This window comes from Triplophysa dalaica, chromosome 21 (genome assembly GCF_015846415.1).
Source record: "Triplophysa dalaica isolate WHDGS20190420 chromosome 21, ASM1584641v1, whole genome shotgun sequence".
Classification (NCBI taxonomy): Eukaryota; Metazoa; Chordata; class Actinopteri; order Cypriniformes; family Nemacheilidae; genus Triplophysa; species Triplophysa dalaica.
Window position 1 is genome coordinate 3,211,351 of NC_079562.1, and position 15,606 is coordinate 3,226,956.

Here is a 15,606-nt window from a genome sequence, read left to right on the forward strand (position 1 = left end):
TCTGGGTCTTGAAGACAGAGAATTACTTTAAACCCCTTCGAACCCTGCGTCCATTGAAAGGGACGTCACGTTTTTTAAAGTCATAAATGGAAAATCTTTTAGTAATTGTAAATTTGCCGCTGTTATGAATTTTTTTATAAAAACTTTTTGTTTACACATCGAGCTTATATCAAGAGCAACTCTGAACTGAAATTCAACGGCCTACAGCTCCCTCTAGTGCTTAAAAACTGTAGTTCACCTGCGTCCCAAGAAAAGTCTATACAGCTAGACCAAATATAGAATATCGATGTCACATTACGTTATAAGCATTACTTGAATGTGTTCCCTCAAAAATAATTTACATAGAAAGTTAAATGAATACATTTAAGTAACGAAGAAACACCGCGTCGATTGCTTTATATTAAGGTTTTATGGAAACTGTGAGGACTTTTATTTTGCAGGGAAGTTTCCCACAATTAACTAGACCCGGAAACACATTTCAAATTAAAAGTGTGGGGTAATATACAGACGAACACAGGCCCACTGACGCTCAGACATGGCTGGAAAAAGAGCTTTAGTGATTTTGGCGAAGGGTGCTGAGGAGATGGAGACTGTGATCCCTGTGGATGTCATGCGCAGAGCTGGGGTCTGTATTATACATCACATACCAAAACACTGAGACGGTGTTGCATTCAGCTAACTACTGAAGTGCATGCACGACTTCTGTTAACTAATTGTGTGCGTCAAGTGCATGTGCATGCATGCATGGTCTTTGTGTTGGGTTGTGGTTGGCTTCTTTGTATGGTGAATGCACAGATGCATTTTATTGCATTGCTGTTAAATGGTGGTTATGTATAAGGGCATATGACCACCACACTGCTGTCAGACTCTGAGCTGTGAGTGTAAATGTCAAAGTTTAGTTGTCAGTGTCAAAAGTTCACTGCTGCAGTTCAGATGGACTCTAAAATTAAACAATAAACAGAGATTTTATAAGCAGTTGTCTAGTTGTCATGCCGAGCAGTGATATTAGTGTTATATGTGATATAAAAACTTTTTGTGATTTATTTCACAGTTGATATACATTCAGTTTTTTTATCTTAAATAACTGAGATGCTGCATGGAATATTTAACTTTTAAAATGACTTAATAAATAAAAGTAATGAAAATTAATTGTGACCTTTTACAGCCTATAAAATGTACACTTTCACTTATACATGTTGGAAATCTTTGTCAAGTGTCAACTACCCAAAATGCACTTGCTCTTATGTATAATAATAACTAGCATTACTTATTGTAAATCTACATCCTATAATATGTATTTAAAGAAAAATCATGAATTATTTTACTGCATTTTCATACATTGTGTGAGCACTTACCTGTATGACGCTATGAATTATACTCATGTGTTTAAAAAAATAGTTCTGTGAAAAAATACATACTGCATCAGAAAGGAAGTCGCCATTAAATCTATTCTTTATGCCAGCAGCTCTTTAAAAATGAAATAATTTCTCATTTTGTCAAATGTAGCTCTTAATTTGGAAAAGCTTTTACTTGTTTTAATGGATGATTTCGTCTTATGAAATAAATTTGAAATAGATTTTAAGTAAGTGTCTTGTATTCTGTCCATCAGATTGCTGTTACTGTGGCGGGTTTGACAGGTAAAGAACCTGTGCAATGCAGCCGTGATGTCATGATCTGTCCTGATTCAAGCCTCGAGGATGCTCGGAAACAGGTTTGCTGAAAACTTAAGTCTGGATCTGGGTACCTGGGACAATGTAAAAGGACACCTTTAAACACTTCATGTTTTGTCATTTATGTCAGATTTTCTGTATTTAATATCTAAATCAGTTTTTGTAAACTTAGGCTGAATCAAGTTAAGATACACTTGAATGGAGTAATGTCTCCATCTTCTGGCCAAATAATGACATGCCACTAACGGTGCAAGAATGTACCACTTTGGTACAGGTGCAGTATTTTTGTAATAACTAAATAAAAAAATCATGATTCTAACGTATTTTGTTTAACAAAGCCCAATTTTTAGGATCTATTTTGATAAGATAATGAAAGCATCTCTTGTATGTCATCTCTTTACAGGGTCCATATGATGTCGTTCTGCTCCCTGGAGGTTTGCTTGGAGCTCAGAACCTTTCTGAGGTACTAATGTCTTTTATTCATCTATTTTTGAACATATTCCACACCATATTTCACACCGTACTCATCTTGCATAACATTATGCTGCATCCTTTTGAAATGACTACACAGATAGCATCGTTGAGTCATCTGCTGAGGTTAGAAATGTAGACGCATTGTGAAATATAAACATTGCATAATTATGTAAATTTCAGCAGTGTCCTGCCAGTGTTAGAGGGATTTTAGTAATACATATGGTGTACTGTATGTGTATGTGTGTTTATATGTGTGCGTGTTACAGTCTCCGGCAGTGAAAGAAGTGTTGAAGGACCAAGAGGGCAGGAAGGGTCTGATCGCTGCAATCTGTGCAGGTAATCTTCATATTGTGACCCCCGTGCACACATTAACCTTCTTCTAGATAAACATCATTTATTTGAGATATTTTAATGCTTCATTAGGCAAAATGTCAAGAAGAGAAGTCTTATATTATCTTTTTCCTACGATGTGGATTTCCCATCAGGCCTTTGGAAATGTACGATATCTGAACCGTCTGGATAGTTTTATTTATGATGTGTGCACATGTCAATATGGTGCTCACAGTTGGATTAGAATTATGACTGCAAACAAAAAATCTGAAATACAAACTATAGGAATAATGTGGAGTAATGAGGAGTAATAATTGGCAACATAAAAACACATGCATCTTCATCTATAAGCGAATTGAAGGCAGAGATGTGAGCTATCGGCTTTGCCGTTCAAGGACTTGTGAAGGGCATGAATGGGGACACTGAGCCCATGTGGCCAAAGAGAACAGAGGAGAGCGTCCCAGAAAATGGCAGATGTCCCCTTAGGAAACTCTGATGAACAAGAAATGTCTCCTTTTATTGCTGTGGAATACCTTTTTGACATAGCCTGTAGTTGTGTAGATTTAGTTTACTTTTCACTGTAAAAGATAAATAAAGACATACATACACTGCCTTAAATCTCAAAAGGTAAGATATTTAATGTATTTGGTTGTTTCACATGTGGCGAATATTTTATTGATCCAGAATCATAATTTTGACGTTAACTTGCCATAAACGAATATTTATATTGATATAATAATGATAAGGTCTAGCTCCCTGACTTTAACTTTTAATATTTTTACATTATTCTTGGACAAAGTAACTTGAAACGGAGAGGGTCACCAATATTATGCCGCAGTGACACACAGAAGTATTATAATAAGTATTAATTGTTAAACGCTTGCTAACATTTAGCTAACATCCGGTCATAAATGCCGGTTAACAAATCACATGTTTATATATAGGCAAGAGGTGCTTGTTACACACATCAAGTTTATTGTATAGATACAGTTACCATATGAGCAAGCGAGTTCAATCGTTGACCAAGCATATCATTTTATTCTTATGACAAAAATGTAGATGTTCTTAAGAAAATATTTGAGAACGTTTTAAGAAATGTTTGAGAATCGCACTTACGAACATTCCTACGAAATTCCTTTAATTTATCTTAATTTTCGTGAATCCGTCCCCTGTTTTGATTTTATTTAAATTCAAGAAAGGTCTAGTGAGATTAAGATAAGAGTTATTTTTGACTGTGAGGCAAACTACTGTATAAACTGTATATACTTATAAATAAACGTACGCAGTTAGTATCGCTTTGTACATTGTGGTGCTTGTAAGACACTAAATATTCTATATGATAATTTGTCTGTTTTCTATAATTTCGTGTTTTTTTATTTCTATTTTTTCCATATTCAAATATGTTGCATTTACAGATGATGTGATTACCATAAGATATGCGATGAGGCGCATTATGCCTCCTTTTACTGGACTGAGCTTCTCTCCGGCTCACACTGTAACAGTAGAAGCATGGATTTGAGCGGTCAGCAAACGTCCTGCCAGTGAAAGTGTAATCGCTAGATCTCACTGGGTGCCTGCCAAGGTGCACAATCAATAGTTAAGAGCTCTGTTTTCATTACTGTTCACATGAGATCGGTGCACAGCCAGGATGCTGCCAATGACAATGCAGCAAACTGTTATTTTTAGATCTCTGTTTATATTTCCCTTCTTCAGTTGCTTCATCAAATACAGAATGCAGATTTAGATGGAAATGTACTGCATACATGGTTAATTTTAGATGAGAATGTATTGATGCTTTTCTGGGAGTCATATGACGTATAAAGGTCACATTGTTTCTACCAGGAATGGTATTTGCGCAGAACTCAAAATAAAGCAGCCAGGGCTTAATAATAAATGCAATTTTTTATATTCTGAATAAATCGTGAGCAGAACTTGCCACCAGGAATTCGGTGTTGTGGATTGTTGTTTAAAAAAGGCTTTCCTGAGGTCTTTTGATATTCTGCCGGAGTCCCTCATTTAATGTAAGTTTTTCTCGTTGTTGTAAGGTGGGATGAACATGGTGAAGTGTGATGACAATGATTAATGCACACGTCTCTTCAACAGCTCACTTGAGCAGAATTCTCTGCATTTAAAGGTAATGGAAGAGATTGTTCAATAATTCTCTCACTTGTTTCAGGCCCAACCGCGCTGTTGGCTCATGGTATTGCATATGGCAGCACAGTTACTACCCATCCGGGTGCCAAGGACAAGATGATGGCTGGCGGTAATGTCTCTACATGTCTAATCATTTCTGTACAGGTCCCTATTATCAGTGCCTCAAGCGTGCATGCTTTAAAGCATCAGTGCTAGATATGGTCAAGGGCATCATATTCAACGTCCTACAGAGGGTGCTGAGTAATAAGGCACCCACATCGCAAATGTAGGACAAAAAAAAACGAATGCAGCACATGAATTGTGTAAGCTATACAAAAAGTGGAGTACACTAACAAAATTTTTTATTAAGTAGGTTTATGCTACGTACAATATGTTTGAGACTGATCGGGTTTACAACGCAGTGCATCTCAGTATGTTTCATATAATAGAATTAAAACTGGTGTTTGTACACTGTTCTTAATTATTTAGAAAAATAAACTATTTTGACATTGTTTTTTTTTTGCAGATCATTATAAATATTCAGAAGCTCGTGTTCAGAAGGATGGCAACGTGATCACCAGCAGAGGGCCAGGAACCAGCTTTGAGTTCGCATTGACTATAGTTGAAGAGCTCATGGGTGCAGAGATTGCTGCCCAAGTTAAAGCTCCACTAATCCTGAAGGACTGAACTTCAAACTGTAAAAATCTGCACATCTTAAAATTGCACTCAACAATCTTCTCCAATGTTAAACTAAATTGTTTAAAGTTGTTCTAGCATAAAATGTGAACATTTTGCTTGACAAGTAAATGCACACTGCGTCAGTCAAGGTGATAGCTTTCTATGACGTCACATGTTCTGAATAAACTAGTAAACCAAATAAGCTCGCTTCATAATAATACATTATATGTGTTGCTTCTTAAAATTGTAATATTTGAGGATAGTTTAAAATATTTATCTTTTTTTAATATTAAAACAAAAAACACCTTTCACGACCGAGCGAGCCTTTATGACTATTAGTCGCTCGAAACAACTTTCTAGTGACATGCGGCTAGAGCAGCCAACCAAATCCCGCGGTTCTGTCGTATGGAGACTCCACCAGCCAATCAGAGCGTCCCTGCCCAGCGCGAATGCGTCTTTTGTAGCGCGTGCGTGCCTAGAGTGTGAAAGCGGCAAAAACAACTCATTCGCTGCAGTTCGTCCAACATCCATCAGACTGAACGGAAAACACAGTTTAGGGGCGAACACTGTATATATATATAATATTTAGTTTGTCTAAGCCCCACTGTAAGGTAAGAATACGGCGTTTTTGAGTGTTAAACTATTATTATGCCAGAAATCAATCACGGCTGTTGTATTTTGATTCTGAGGTGAACCGCTGCAAGTGTCACGTAGGATCGGCGTTCACTTCCCATCTACTGGGATGTAACGTTACTTTGTCGGGTTTGGGTATAAAATGCTAAGGATTTATGAAATATAGTTTATTTGTGTCGTATTTTGCTAATAATGTGCTTGTGGCCTTGATTGTGAGCTTCGGTTTAAACTTGAGAGGAAACCTTCAGTCAGTGATGGACAGCTGACATGCCAAGTTATCGTCTGCTGATATTATAGTATATAATATATTAGCTCAGCAAAATACCACGTTTATCTCAGTTGTGACTTCTGTAAAATCATATAAAATCCAATCTGCTTTTATTATTTCCATTGTATTTCTTTATGGTTGCTGATATTAATGATTAAGTTTCAAAAACATGCAGTCTGAGGAGAGTATAGAACATTTTGTTGATCTGTTCATTTTTAACAGAAAAAAATCCAGAATTCCTATCTCTTTATTGCAACTATATAAAAAAATATAGTCAATCATGCATAGAATTGGCATAAACGTCCTCAATAATTGCTACAGTAAGCATTTTCTGTCAGTGCACATGAGTTCAATTTGAATAAGTTTCTCTTCCCTGCAGAGAAATGCACTTGGTTTGTCAAGAACTATTTAAAGCTGGCCTTTACAGCTTTCACACTTCAGCTGGGCTGCACAGAGTTTAGCAAGACAGGCCCTCAGCCATGTGTGAACGTGCGCCACTCATCTCTGACTGCAGGAACAGGAAGCTGAAGCCAGACTTCAAGACCTCTGGTCGCAGGCTGCATGCAAGCCCATCATCTTTTTTTCTGCTCGCCTTTGCTCCGTTCCACTGCAGCACTGCAAAGTAGTGTAAAAATAGCAACCACTGCCTTACTCATCTTTTAATAAGCTGCATTTGGGACTTAAGTACTGCCGGAAGCTATTTAAACATAAGAGTAACATACACTTTCACAAAAGTGTTGTATGTTCTGCAATAAGAGTATTGCTGGTGCACGTTACTTGTGATGCATTGTATCAGGGCTATAGGTGGCTTCCTTGAAGAAAACAAGATTAGAAGACATTAGAGAGGAATAGTTGAGAAATTAGTTTACGTTTGATTTGACTTAGCGGAAGATGCTTTGTCTGTAATGCTGAAACTCACATTGATTCTTTTATAGCATCACCGAGAGGTTGGACAGTACTGTATATATATGCTCCCTTTTTCCTGAAAGGCATTTTTAATATTAACATATTATGTGTGACACATTTTCCTGCTTGAGTAGTTACAGTACAGTAGAAAGCTGCCGGGTATGCTCCGAGGAGGGGCAATATGAGCCAGACTGAGTCATTGCTTAAATGATGCAATTATGGGACTCTTCAGTGACTTCCCTGATTGGATCTTCCCTTTTAACATTATCAGTGGTTGGAACTTGGCTAGCGTATTCAAGACTGAATAGATCCAAACTTCAGGATTCAGAATAGGTTTATGTTGCATTTAGAGTAGATACTGTCCTTTTGTCGTGATCATTCACTTACTGCTATTAGGAAAACGTTGTTGATGTAGGTACAGTATGTAGATAGTATTTATGAATGTGTAAATTATAGGAAGCATATTGTTTAAATCAGACTGGTGTCTGAATGCTTTCTGTCTTGAGACCTGTTAGATATGTGGCTATTAAGAATATTTTTCTGGATTGATCTGGAAAACATCTATAATTTGTTCATTCAAGGCCCCGTTTTTCCCCTGTTTTTTTACTGTGTTTTTTGGTGTTTAACAATGGATGTTCATGTTTCTAGTTTTAAAAAAAACTTTATATTTAACATATTTCAGTCTAAACGACTGGATTTCTTCTGGTTACTTCAAAGTCCCGCCTTCCAAAACGCTCTGATTGGTAAAGCTGACAAGGTCTGTCGTGATTGGTTCCCTGCTTTCCCGTCCATACCATATCAGCGTGTTCCGCTCCTCAAGCTGTTGTGATTGGTCTGTCCCCCTCTCAGTGCACGTGAATTCATAAGCTTTGGCTTTAACAATAAGCAGTAACAATGGCGTCAACTTCACTTCATCAGTTAAAAATATGCAGATCGATCGAAGTGTAACGAAGGTCTGCTAGTGCATACACAAACGTCAATCTTTGTTAGAGATTGTGTTTTTTCTACTATGGCAAGGGAAATGAAACCGAACTGAATGGCCTCAGATTGGTTATCACTAATAATTTACTTGGATTATAAAACAAGCAGATTGACTAAGAGACTGCAAGCAGGACTTCATAGGACGTTTCATTTAAGTGTTTTAGACAGAGGTATGCACACACACACAGATCAGCTTTCACAGCCGATGTTAAAGTCATGTATGCTGTTATTTGACCGTTGGTTATCTTATAATGTGTGTAGCTATATTCTTATTTCCAGTTGTAGGACTGTGATGAAAGTAGTTTAGAGCGTAGCTGAGTGAAAAGTTTACAATCTCTAATAACTGAACACTACTCCAGTGGCTCTTCCTCTACTCTAAGGAAGACCTCGCCCATTTTTAGGCGTATTCCTTTGGGCGGAGGTTATTAAAAGCACTCGGAATGGTGACATCATGAACCCGGGAAGTAGAGGGCTGTAGTCTGATCCAGCCATTCTCTGTAGTCCTTGAAAAGCGAATTCTGTTATAGACAATATCTCGCTTGACACTGAACTTTGAGCTCTATCATTTCGCTGGTACTATGTATGCTCTAACAGCAACATTACATCCTAACTAAAGGTTGGAAAGTGGGATCGCGTTGAACGTGTCCTTTAAATAAAAAATATATTAGCAAAGTTTGAAGGTTAAAGAATCGTTAACTAGTGTAAAGTAGGCTCGGTACGTGATTTTCAGGGTGAAAAGAGAACTAATGGATACCTTGTTTTGTGTCAATGTTTTCAAATAAAAACATTTGTCCACTTTTTTCCTTTTGTTTCAGTCTTAGGAAAATTATATTAATATTTACATTCTGAAAATCGGCCATATATCAGTTATCGGATTCCATTGTTCAAGAATTATCGGTTATAAGCCAAAATATACATATCGTTGCATCCCTAGTTCATGGAAACTAGAGAATGGAAACTTAAGTTCATTGTCTCTTATTCGTTTCTCAATGCTCATACTGTCCTTGGTGCTTTCTATGCCATTGTTTAATTCTACTTGACTGACTTTGAAATATTATGGATGGTATGCTGAGATTAGTCATATTTAGTCTCAGAAACATTTTCAATTGCAGAGGTTAATAACAAAGCTGTCAAATGGCACTCATCATTATATTATATAATTGCCCTGTCCTTTTCATTATAATTAGGTGTGCATATAATATTCCTAAATTTCTGCTTGCTAGAGTAACTAACATTTTGAACATGAACCTTAGCTTTTAGTTTCAGTCCTTGGCATATACCTCTATCTCTTTAAAGTCAATGCCTAAGAAAAACATGATATGTTAAAAGTATTTAATATAATATCAGCAAGCTACACCAATGTCAAGGTAAAGTCACCTACCCTCGCATGCTCCCTTGTTTTTTGTCTGTGAAAAAGGTGCAGTGCTGTAGGGACTGTACATGGTGTACATATAATACACCTCACTTGTGATCAAGAGAAGGACACAAATGTTATTTTTTCTTCTTTTTCATATGAAGTGCTTTGGTCTTTGATTCTAGACTGTGTAGGTGTAAACATTCTATTATATGAGACATTTTTAGTTTTTTTGTGACATTTTGAAGCAAAACAATATATGTGCAACTGTTTAATTTTGTACTAAACTATATTTGCAGTACAACACAGTAATAAGGGCTGTGCAAATATATCTATACATGTAGCTATCGCAATATTATTTATTTTAGATAGTGTATCGATAGTGAAACCTCTACTATCGATAATTCTTTTTAAATCATGTCATATACATATGGCCAAAAGTAAGTGGAAGAGAGCATGCCGAAAATTATAAGAACGCTTCGAGCTTCCAGAGCTAATGTGTGAGTGTGCTTTGGTCTCAAAAATAAGTCATGGAGTAATGAGTTATATAAAATAAATGTTGTTTGTAAGTATAAGGCTGTAAGTCACTTGGCTACTGCAGTGCATTAGACGACAAGTTTATTCGAAAAAGTCACAATGACATTTGTTTTGCTTTAACAGATATGACACCAGCGCATTTACAGCACGGATGAACCAGGGGTTTAAACTATAGATGTTCATTGTTTTAACTGTAATGCACCACAATAGCCATGTGACTTACTAGACCCACCTTATTCCCCTGTGCTACCCACTTGAGGGGTGCAATCCACAGTTTGGGAACCCAAACCTCTGTTTTTGAGGTTGATACATGGCACATAATGGGCACTCTGCATAGGTAAGGGATGTTTTTAGACTTATCCTTAAAGAAAACCCCAGGGGGTGGTGTTGCATGTTGTTTTTATTACCCATTATTACCCGCACAAACACTCAACTGACTCTCAAAATTCATTTGACTATAATGCAGCTGAATCTACAGATGTGGCCCTCCATTAGGGATTGCATGCATCCATATGACTTATGCATTAGATATACTTGTAGGCATACTGTATGAACGTTTACAGTTTAGCTTACAGTACGTGGTGTTCATAAATGCATTTATTCCTGCACTGTTCTGTGTTCAAAGTCTTTTGCAGCACACACACTAAATGCATCGTTTAGGAGATTGCAGGGATAAATGAAATGTTACAGGTGTTTCCTAGTAGACGCCATGGTGCAAGGACAGGAATAGAATGGAGGAAAGCAGTTTTCCCCTGCTTCGGATGCTGTAGTTTGGCTGGATGTGATCCAAGAACCGAGAGCAAGAACACTAGAGTTGCTGCAGTCCCCAAGGCTCTAAGCAAAGGATTCATACTAAGATACTAAATAATGAGGCTTAAAAGGTATAAGGTTTGTAATTTTTTATTTTAGACAGCCAGTGGTAATATTGAAAAAAATGTGTTGAGTTTATTTGAATATGTAGAAACATATAGGAAAGGATGTGTGTGCACAGCTCTTAAATCCAAGACCAGTTTTTATAATTGAGACAAAAACTTAAATTTGATGAAATGCTTTTTTCTTTCTTAATAAACCTCTAGCCTAGTATTGTGTTTCCTTTAAATAACCAAATTTAACAGATTTAAGTTTTATCTTTTTAAGTTTATCGCAAAATGCACAAGAAAAAAGTATTATTTTTTAAAAGTATCATAGGATAATTCATACGAACAACACCCCCATTAAAATGAATTACATACATTCTTTTTATTAGGAAATATATTACAGACATTGTCACATTAATTATTTTAAATTAATGTATTGCAAAAGTAATTTCATGCACAAACAGGTAATCTATAGTCCAATGACTCCACAGATACCCTGACATAAACATAATGGGAATTTTTTCAGGACCATGTACCTGTCACAGCATCCGAGCACATGTTGTGGTGGGTTTTCTAAGACTTTGAAGGATGCTAGTTTGTATTTTGTGTGTCATCTTGCCTCATATCTGTCTCATGCTGTCCCGAGTGTTCTGTCACCGTTGTTCCTCCTTATGGTTACTGTAGCGCTGACTGTGCAGAGTGTAGCATTTTTGGACCTTCGAAGCTTCGCTAGTAATCAACACAGAATATTCGAAGCTTCTGCGAGAGGGGGCTGAACATATTCTTATCTCTAATAAAGGAAGGAATCTCTGTGTCTGTCCGGTGTGTTGCATTTTTATTATGTCGAGAACCCTTCATCTAATCGAATTCACACGTGCGGGTGTGTTGCTGCGGACCCAAGGGAGTGCAGTGTCGCATTTTGGTGCAATGCACATGATGCACTCAGATTGAATAAACGTTTAATAAACAACAGAACAGTGCGAGCCGGAAGCGGTGCAGCTCACATTAAAAAGTCAGTTTTGTTTGTAATTGCAAGTTAAATTTCGTTTAGTTTCTGTATTAAGATCATTTAGGAAAATGTTTGGAGGATTTTTTTTGTTTGTGGTTCAGGTTCTAGCATAGTTTGATTGCCAACTGCGCTGGAGTGCGGACTTAAATGTTTAACATGAAGGAGACTGTTGCGGCCATTAAAATAGTTTAGTTTTGTTTTCAGTGGTAAATTAGATATATTTGGTTTCCTTTCTTTATTACGTTTGCTTAGTGAAATGTTTTGAGTATTTCTTGTTTGTTGCTCAGGCACAGACAGGACACAGTTTGATTGCCAACCGCGCCAGAGACATGGATTAATAACGGATGACGGGCATGAGACTGTTTAAATTCCTCGTTCAGTTTCAGCTGTCAGTCACCATAACAACAACTTTGGATACATGCGATATAGTGACATGCAACCTGTGTCCTTACCGGGTCCCAAACTGCTCCAAATATTAGGTTTGTCGACATCATGCAGAGCAAAGCATCTTTCAATAATTACACTTGTGTTGTTTGATAACATAAGCAGATCTTTGAAAGGCACACATAATTTTGAACACATAATAAATCACAAACTAGCATTTTATAGTCTCACTACTTGCAGTACTTGATGTGCTGTTGTGGTAGGCCAGTTTCAAATTGCATATTTGGCACACTGCTTTTGTTGTCCTCACTGAAGTTAAAGTGTTCCCACACACCCGAGGTCTTCGGCATTTTTGTCTTCTCTTCCGGATTAAAGCCCATTGTACATTGAGTCCGAAATTTGCGTCCGAAATTTCCGGCCGTTAAAAAATAAATAGGACCTCACGTTGTGTCAATCACATTTACACACTGCCTCCGATATTTTCGTCCGTCATAAAAAAATTGGACCGGGTTTGATTTTCTGTATTTTGCATCCATCATGCATTTTGAGTGGCCTTTTATAAAAATTCAGAGACACCCTACCAACGAGAGCCAAATACGAAAATTTTGGACTGTATGTGCAAATACCTTTACTCATGACGTTCACTCAGGGCCAATTCATGTTTAAGCACGAATGAGAACCGCTTCCAGGGGATGCCAGAAAAAAAAGAATATTTGAATCTCAAAATTGAAAATCGAATGCCAGCCCACCGAACGAATATTTGAATAATCGAATATTCTGGTGCAACCCTAGCAGAGTGCTGCGTCACTGTGATGTAAGGGGGAGGTACCCTGTGTTTAATGCAGCATCTACTCTGTGTTCCTCAGTCTCTATTCACTGGCATTGTCTTGGGTGACTCGCCTGCACATACTCACCGCTTCTCTCTCTCTCTTGCCCATCCGCCCCCTCTCTCTCTCTCTCTCTCTCTCTCTCTCTCACACACACTCATCCACTCAGGCATACAGGCACACACATTGACAGGGTAGCGTGGAGGATAAAACCACTCACCATTCCCGTCTCATCCCCCCCACCCTCCCTCTCTCTCTTGCTCGTCACCGTTCCTGACGCTTGGCAGAGGCAATCTGGCTGCATCCACCCAACTCTTCTTCAGCCTAGCCGAGCAGGAAACACTGCATCAGGCGTCGGCAGAGGACTGAAGTGGGTAGTCAAGCAACAAGACTTGCTCTGGCGCTCGTTTCTCTCTGCTTTCCTCTTCACCACATCCTGTCATCCGTCTAAGCGTGAGTCTCCCTGTGTGCGTGTATGTGTGCAGACAAAAGAGATTTGTGTCTTTATATGTCCTTGTCTTTCATGTCTCGGTGAGCACATATGCTTACTGCAGTGAGAGGTGTAGCTGTAAACCATTTGGCACAGTTATTCTATCTGGCTGTTTCCCAGTTCCCTGAATCTAAGCTGTATGCTGTGTGCGACTAAATTTGCTCTACCTTAGCGTCATATGGTTCAGTAATGTTACCTCCAAAAGAGGAAATGTCTGAAAAATGCTTTGAACGGGACGCATTTAATGGCTGAATGTGAGCATCCTTCTCTCACCTGCTGCAGTGCCCATCTGTTGCCCACAAATGCTGGCTTTATGCAATGCAGTGGCGATGTGAATTCTTTTCCTGCTTCTGTTATGGTATATGTTGATAGCGATTGCAAGGTTAGGCTGCGTTATTATTTCTGGGTGGCATCATGAGTACCGTCTGTTGAAGAGGAAGTGTTTTTTTCCGCTGGGTTATGTGTGGATTGTGTCACTCTGCCTGTGGGCACAGGGCCAGGACTGGTGAGTATGAGGTAGGCGCGAGTCACTGGGATTTGATGCAGCAAGTTCTTGTCATAAGCTATGGCGTTAAGGAACAGGATGCTGGTCGATCTCGCTGTTCTTGTTGTAAATTATGTGTTACACTTTTATTAGCATGTTTGGTAATCGGTACTATTTTACTCTGTCTTTTCCCTTAGAAATCATTACAAAGGGTTTGTGCTTTTCTTTTTGAACTTTGTGTTAACATACTTTAGCTGAATGTGTAGCACACTGATTTTTCTTCATGTATTAAGGCATTATTCTTAATGATAGGATATATACCAAATATAAACAAATAGCATGTTGTGTGGTCTGTTGCACTCTTTTGAGAGTAATAAACAAAATAGTTTTCGTAGCATATTATGATAGATGAAACCTTCATGCTCTGTATTTGGTTTGTATTGGTGGTAAATACTGCTTTTTTATATTTAAAAGTAACAACAACAATCATGATGGTTAGAGAGCTATGTACAAATTCAGAATATCAAGTGCATTATAATGCAGTACAGAGATAAGTGCTTATTATTATTTAAACTAAAAGCAACATATATACTACATATCACCATAATATAATAAAGGTTTTTAATTAAACTATTTATATGCTCTTCCAGTGTTTTGTCAAAATATGGCTTCAGAAGAATGGCTCACAATTTCTATTGTTCTAATATCTTTGCTGCTAGTGTAAACGGTGGCATAGACAATAATAAAAAATGGCTGAGACATTCAAGGCCTTTTTCTTTATGTTTTCTATGTTGGTAATTTTTAAGACTTAGCTGTATGGTTGTTATTGAATTCAATGTAATTTCTTGCTGTTATTATTCAGCAGATATAAAAAGGCATAATAGTTGCAGAACTGTTTTCTAGAAAACAGGAAGAAACCTGTTTGTAAATGTAAGGTTCTCCTTAGAGAGAAGCATCTTAACAGTTCTCTCTAATCATCCTGTGGTGCAGGCGCGGGGCTTCTGTCTTGGCGCATTAGTCATGTTTGGGATTCCCACCGGAGAGAAGGTGTGCTCTTACAGATTTGTGTAACCTTTTGTATTTATCACACCTGTCTGCATCACAGGTGTGTTTATGTGTGTGTCATTAAGACCACCCAGTCCTGTTGTTATTTGATCTGTATGGCACTGTGCGGGTCTAAAAGATTTACACTAAACCTGAAAAAATTGAGATTAAACATGCAAAATATGACTTACAATTAGATTTCACTTTAGGGATAGCATCATTATTTTCTGACATTTGTGATGTAAGTGAATCAAATTGATGGCGATAGATTGGCCAAAAATCTTCCAAGGAAACTAGGAAGATTTAGTTGTATTTTATTGATCTCCAGAATTCCCACTGGTTTTTATTTTGTAACAGTTTTACGAAGCCATGATTGCTACTTGATATTACCAGTGGGTGAGACATTTTCATTCTAGAGATCACTTTATTGAACAAATTTGTATACACCCAAGCAACAGAGGGATATCATTGTGTCAAGTTTGACAGGTAAATGGCATTAGCATGATCATTGATGTGTTTTACAGGGAACAGACACAAATAGTTTTAT

The 15,606-nt window shown here is 37.6% G+C and overlaps 2 protein-coding genes across 4 annotated transcripts in view; both read left to right on the plus strand.

Annotated features, from left to right (window-relative positions):
* Positions 1–497: 497 nt before the first annotated feature.
* park7 (parkinson protein 7) lies at positions 498–5,487 on the plus strand. Its single transcript, XM_056734185.1, has 6 exons — positions 498–625; positions 1,610–1,711; positions 2,074–2,133; positions 2,411–2,480; positions 4,651–4,737; positions 5,134–5,487. Exons 1-6 carry the CDS (start codon positions 536–538, stop codon positions 5,292–5,294), a joined length of 570 nt encoding a protein of 189 aa, XP_056590163.1. The 5' UTR covers positions 498–535; the 3' UTR covers positions 5,295–5,487.
* Positions 5,488–5,619: 132 nt separating this feature from the next.
* Positions 5,620–15,606, plus strand: part of kcnab2a (potassium voltage-gated channel subfamily A regulatory beta subunit 2a) — a 77,014-nt gene continuing 67,027 nt past the window's right edge. For 2 of the 3 annotated variants that reach the window (XM_056734182.1, XM_056734184.1), the window contains exon 1: positions 13,145–13,494. The gene's annotated coding sequence lies outside the window, so the exon portion shown is untranslated. Of the gene's footprint in view, positions 5,897–13,144; positions 13,495–15,606 lie in introns of those variants that run through there. The other variant, XM_056734183.1, reaches the window with a different exon arrangement.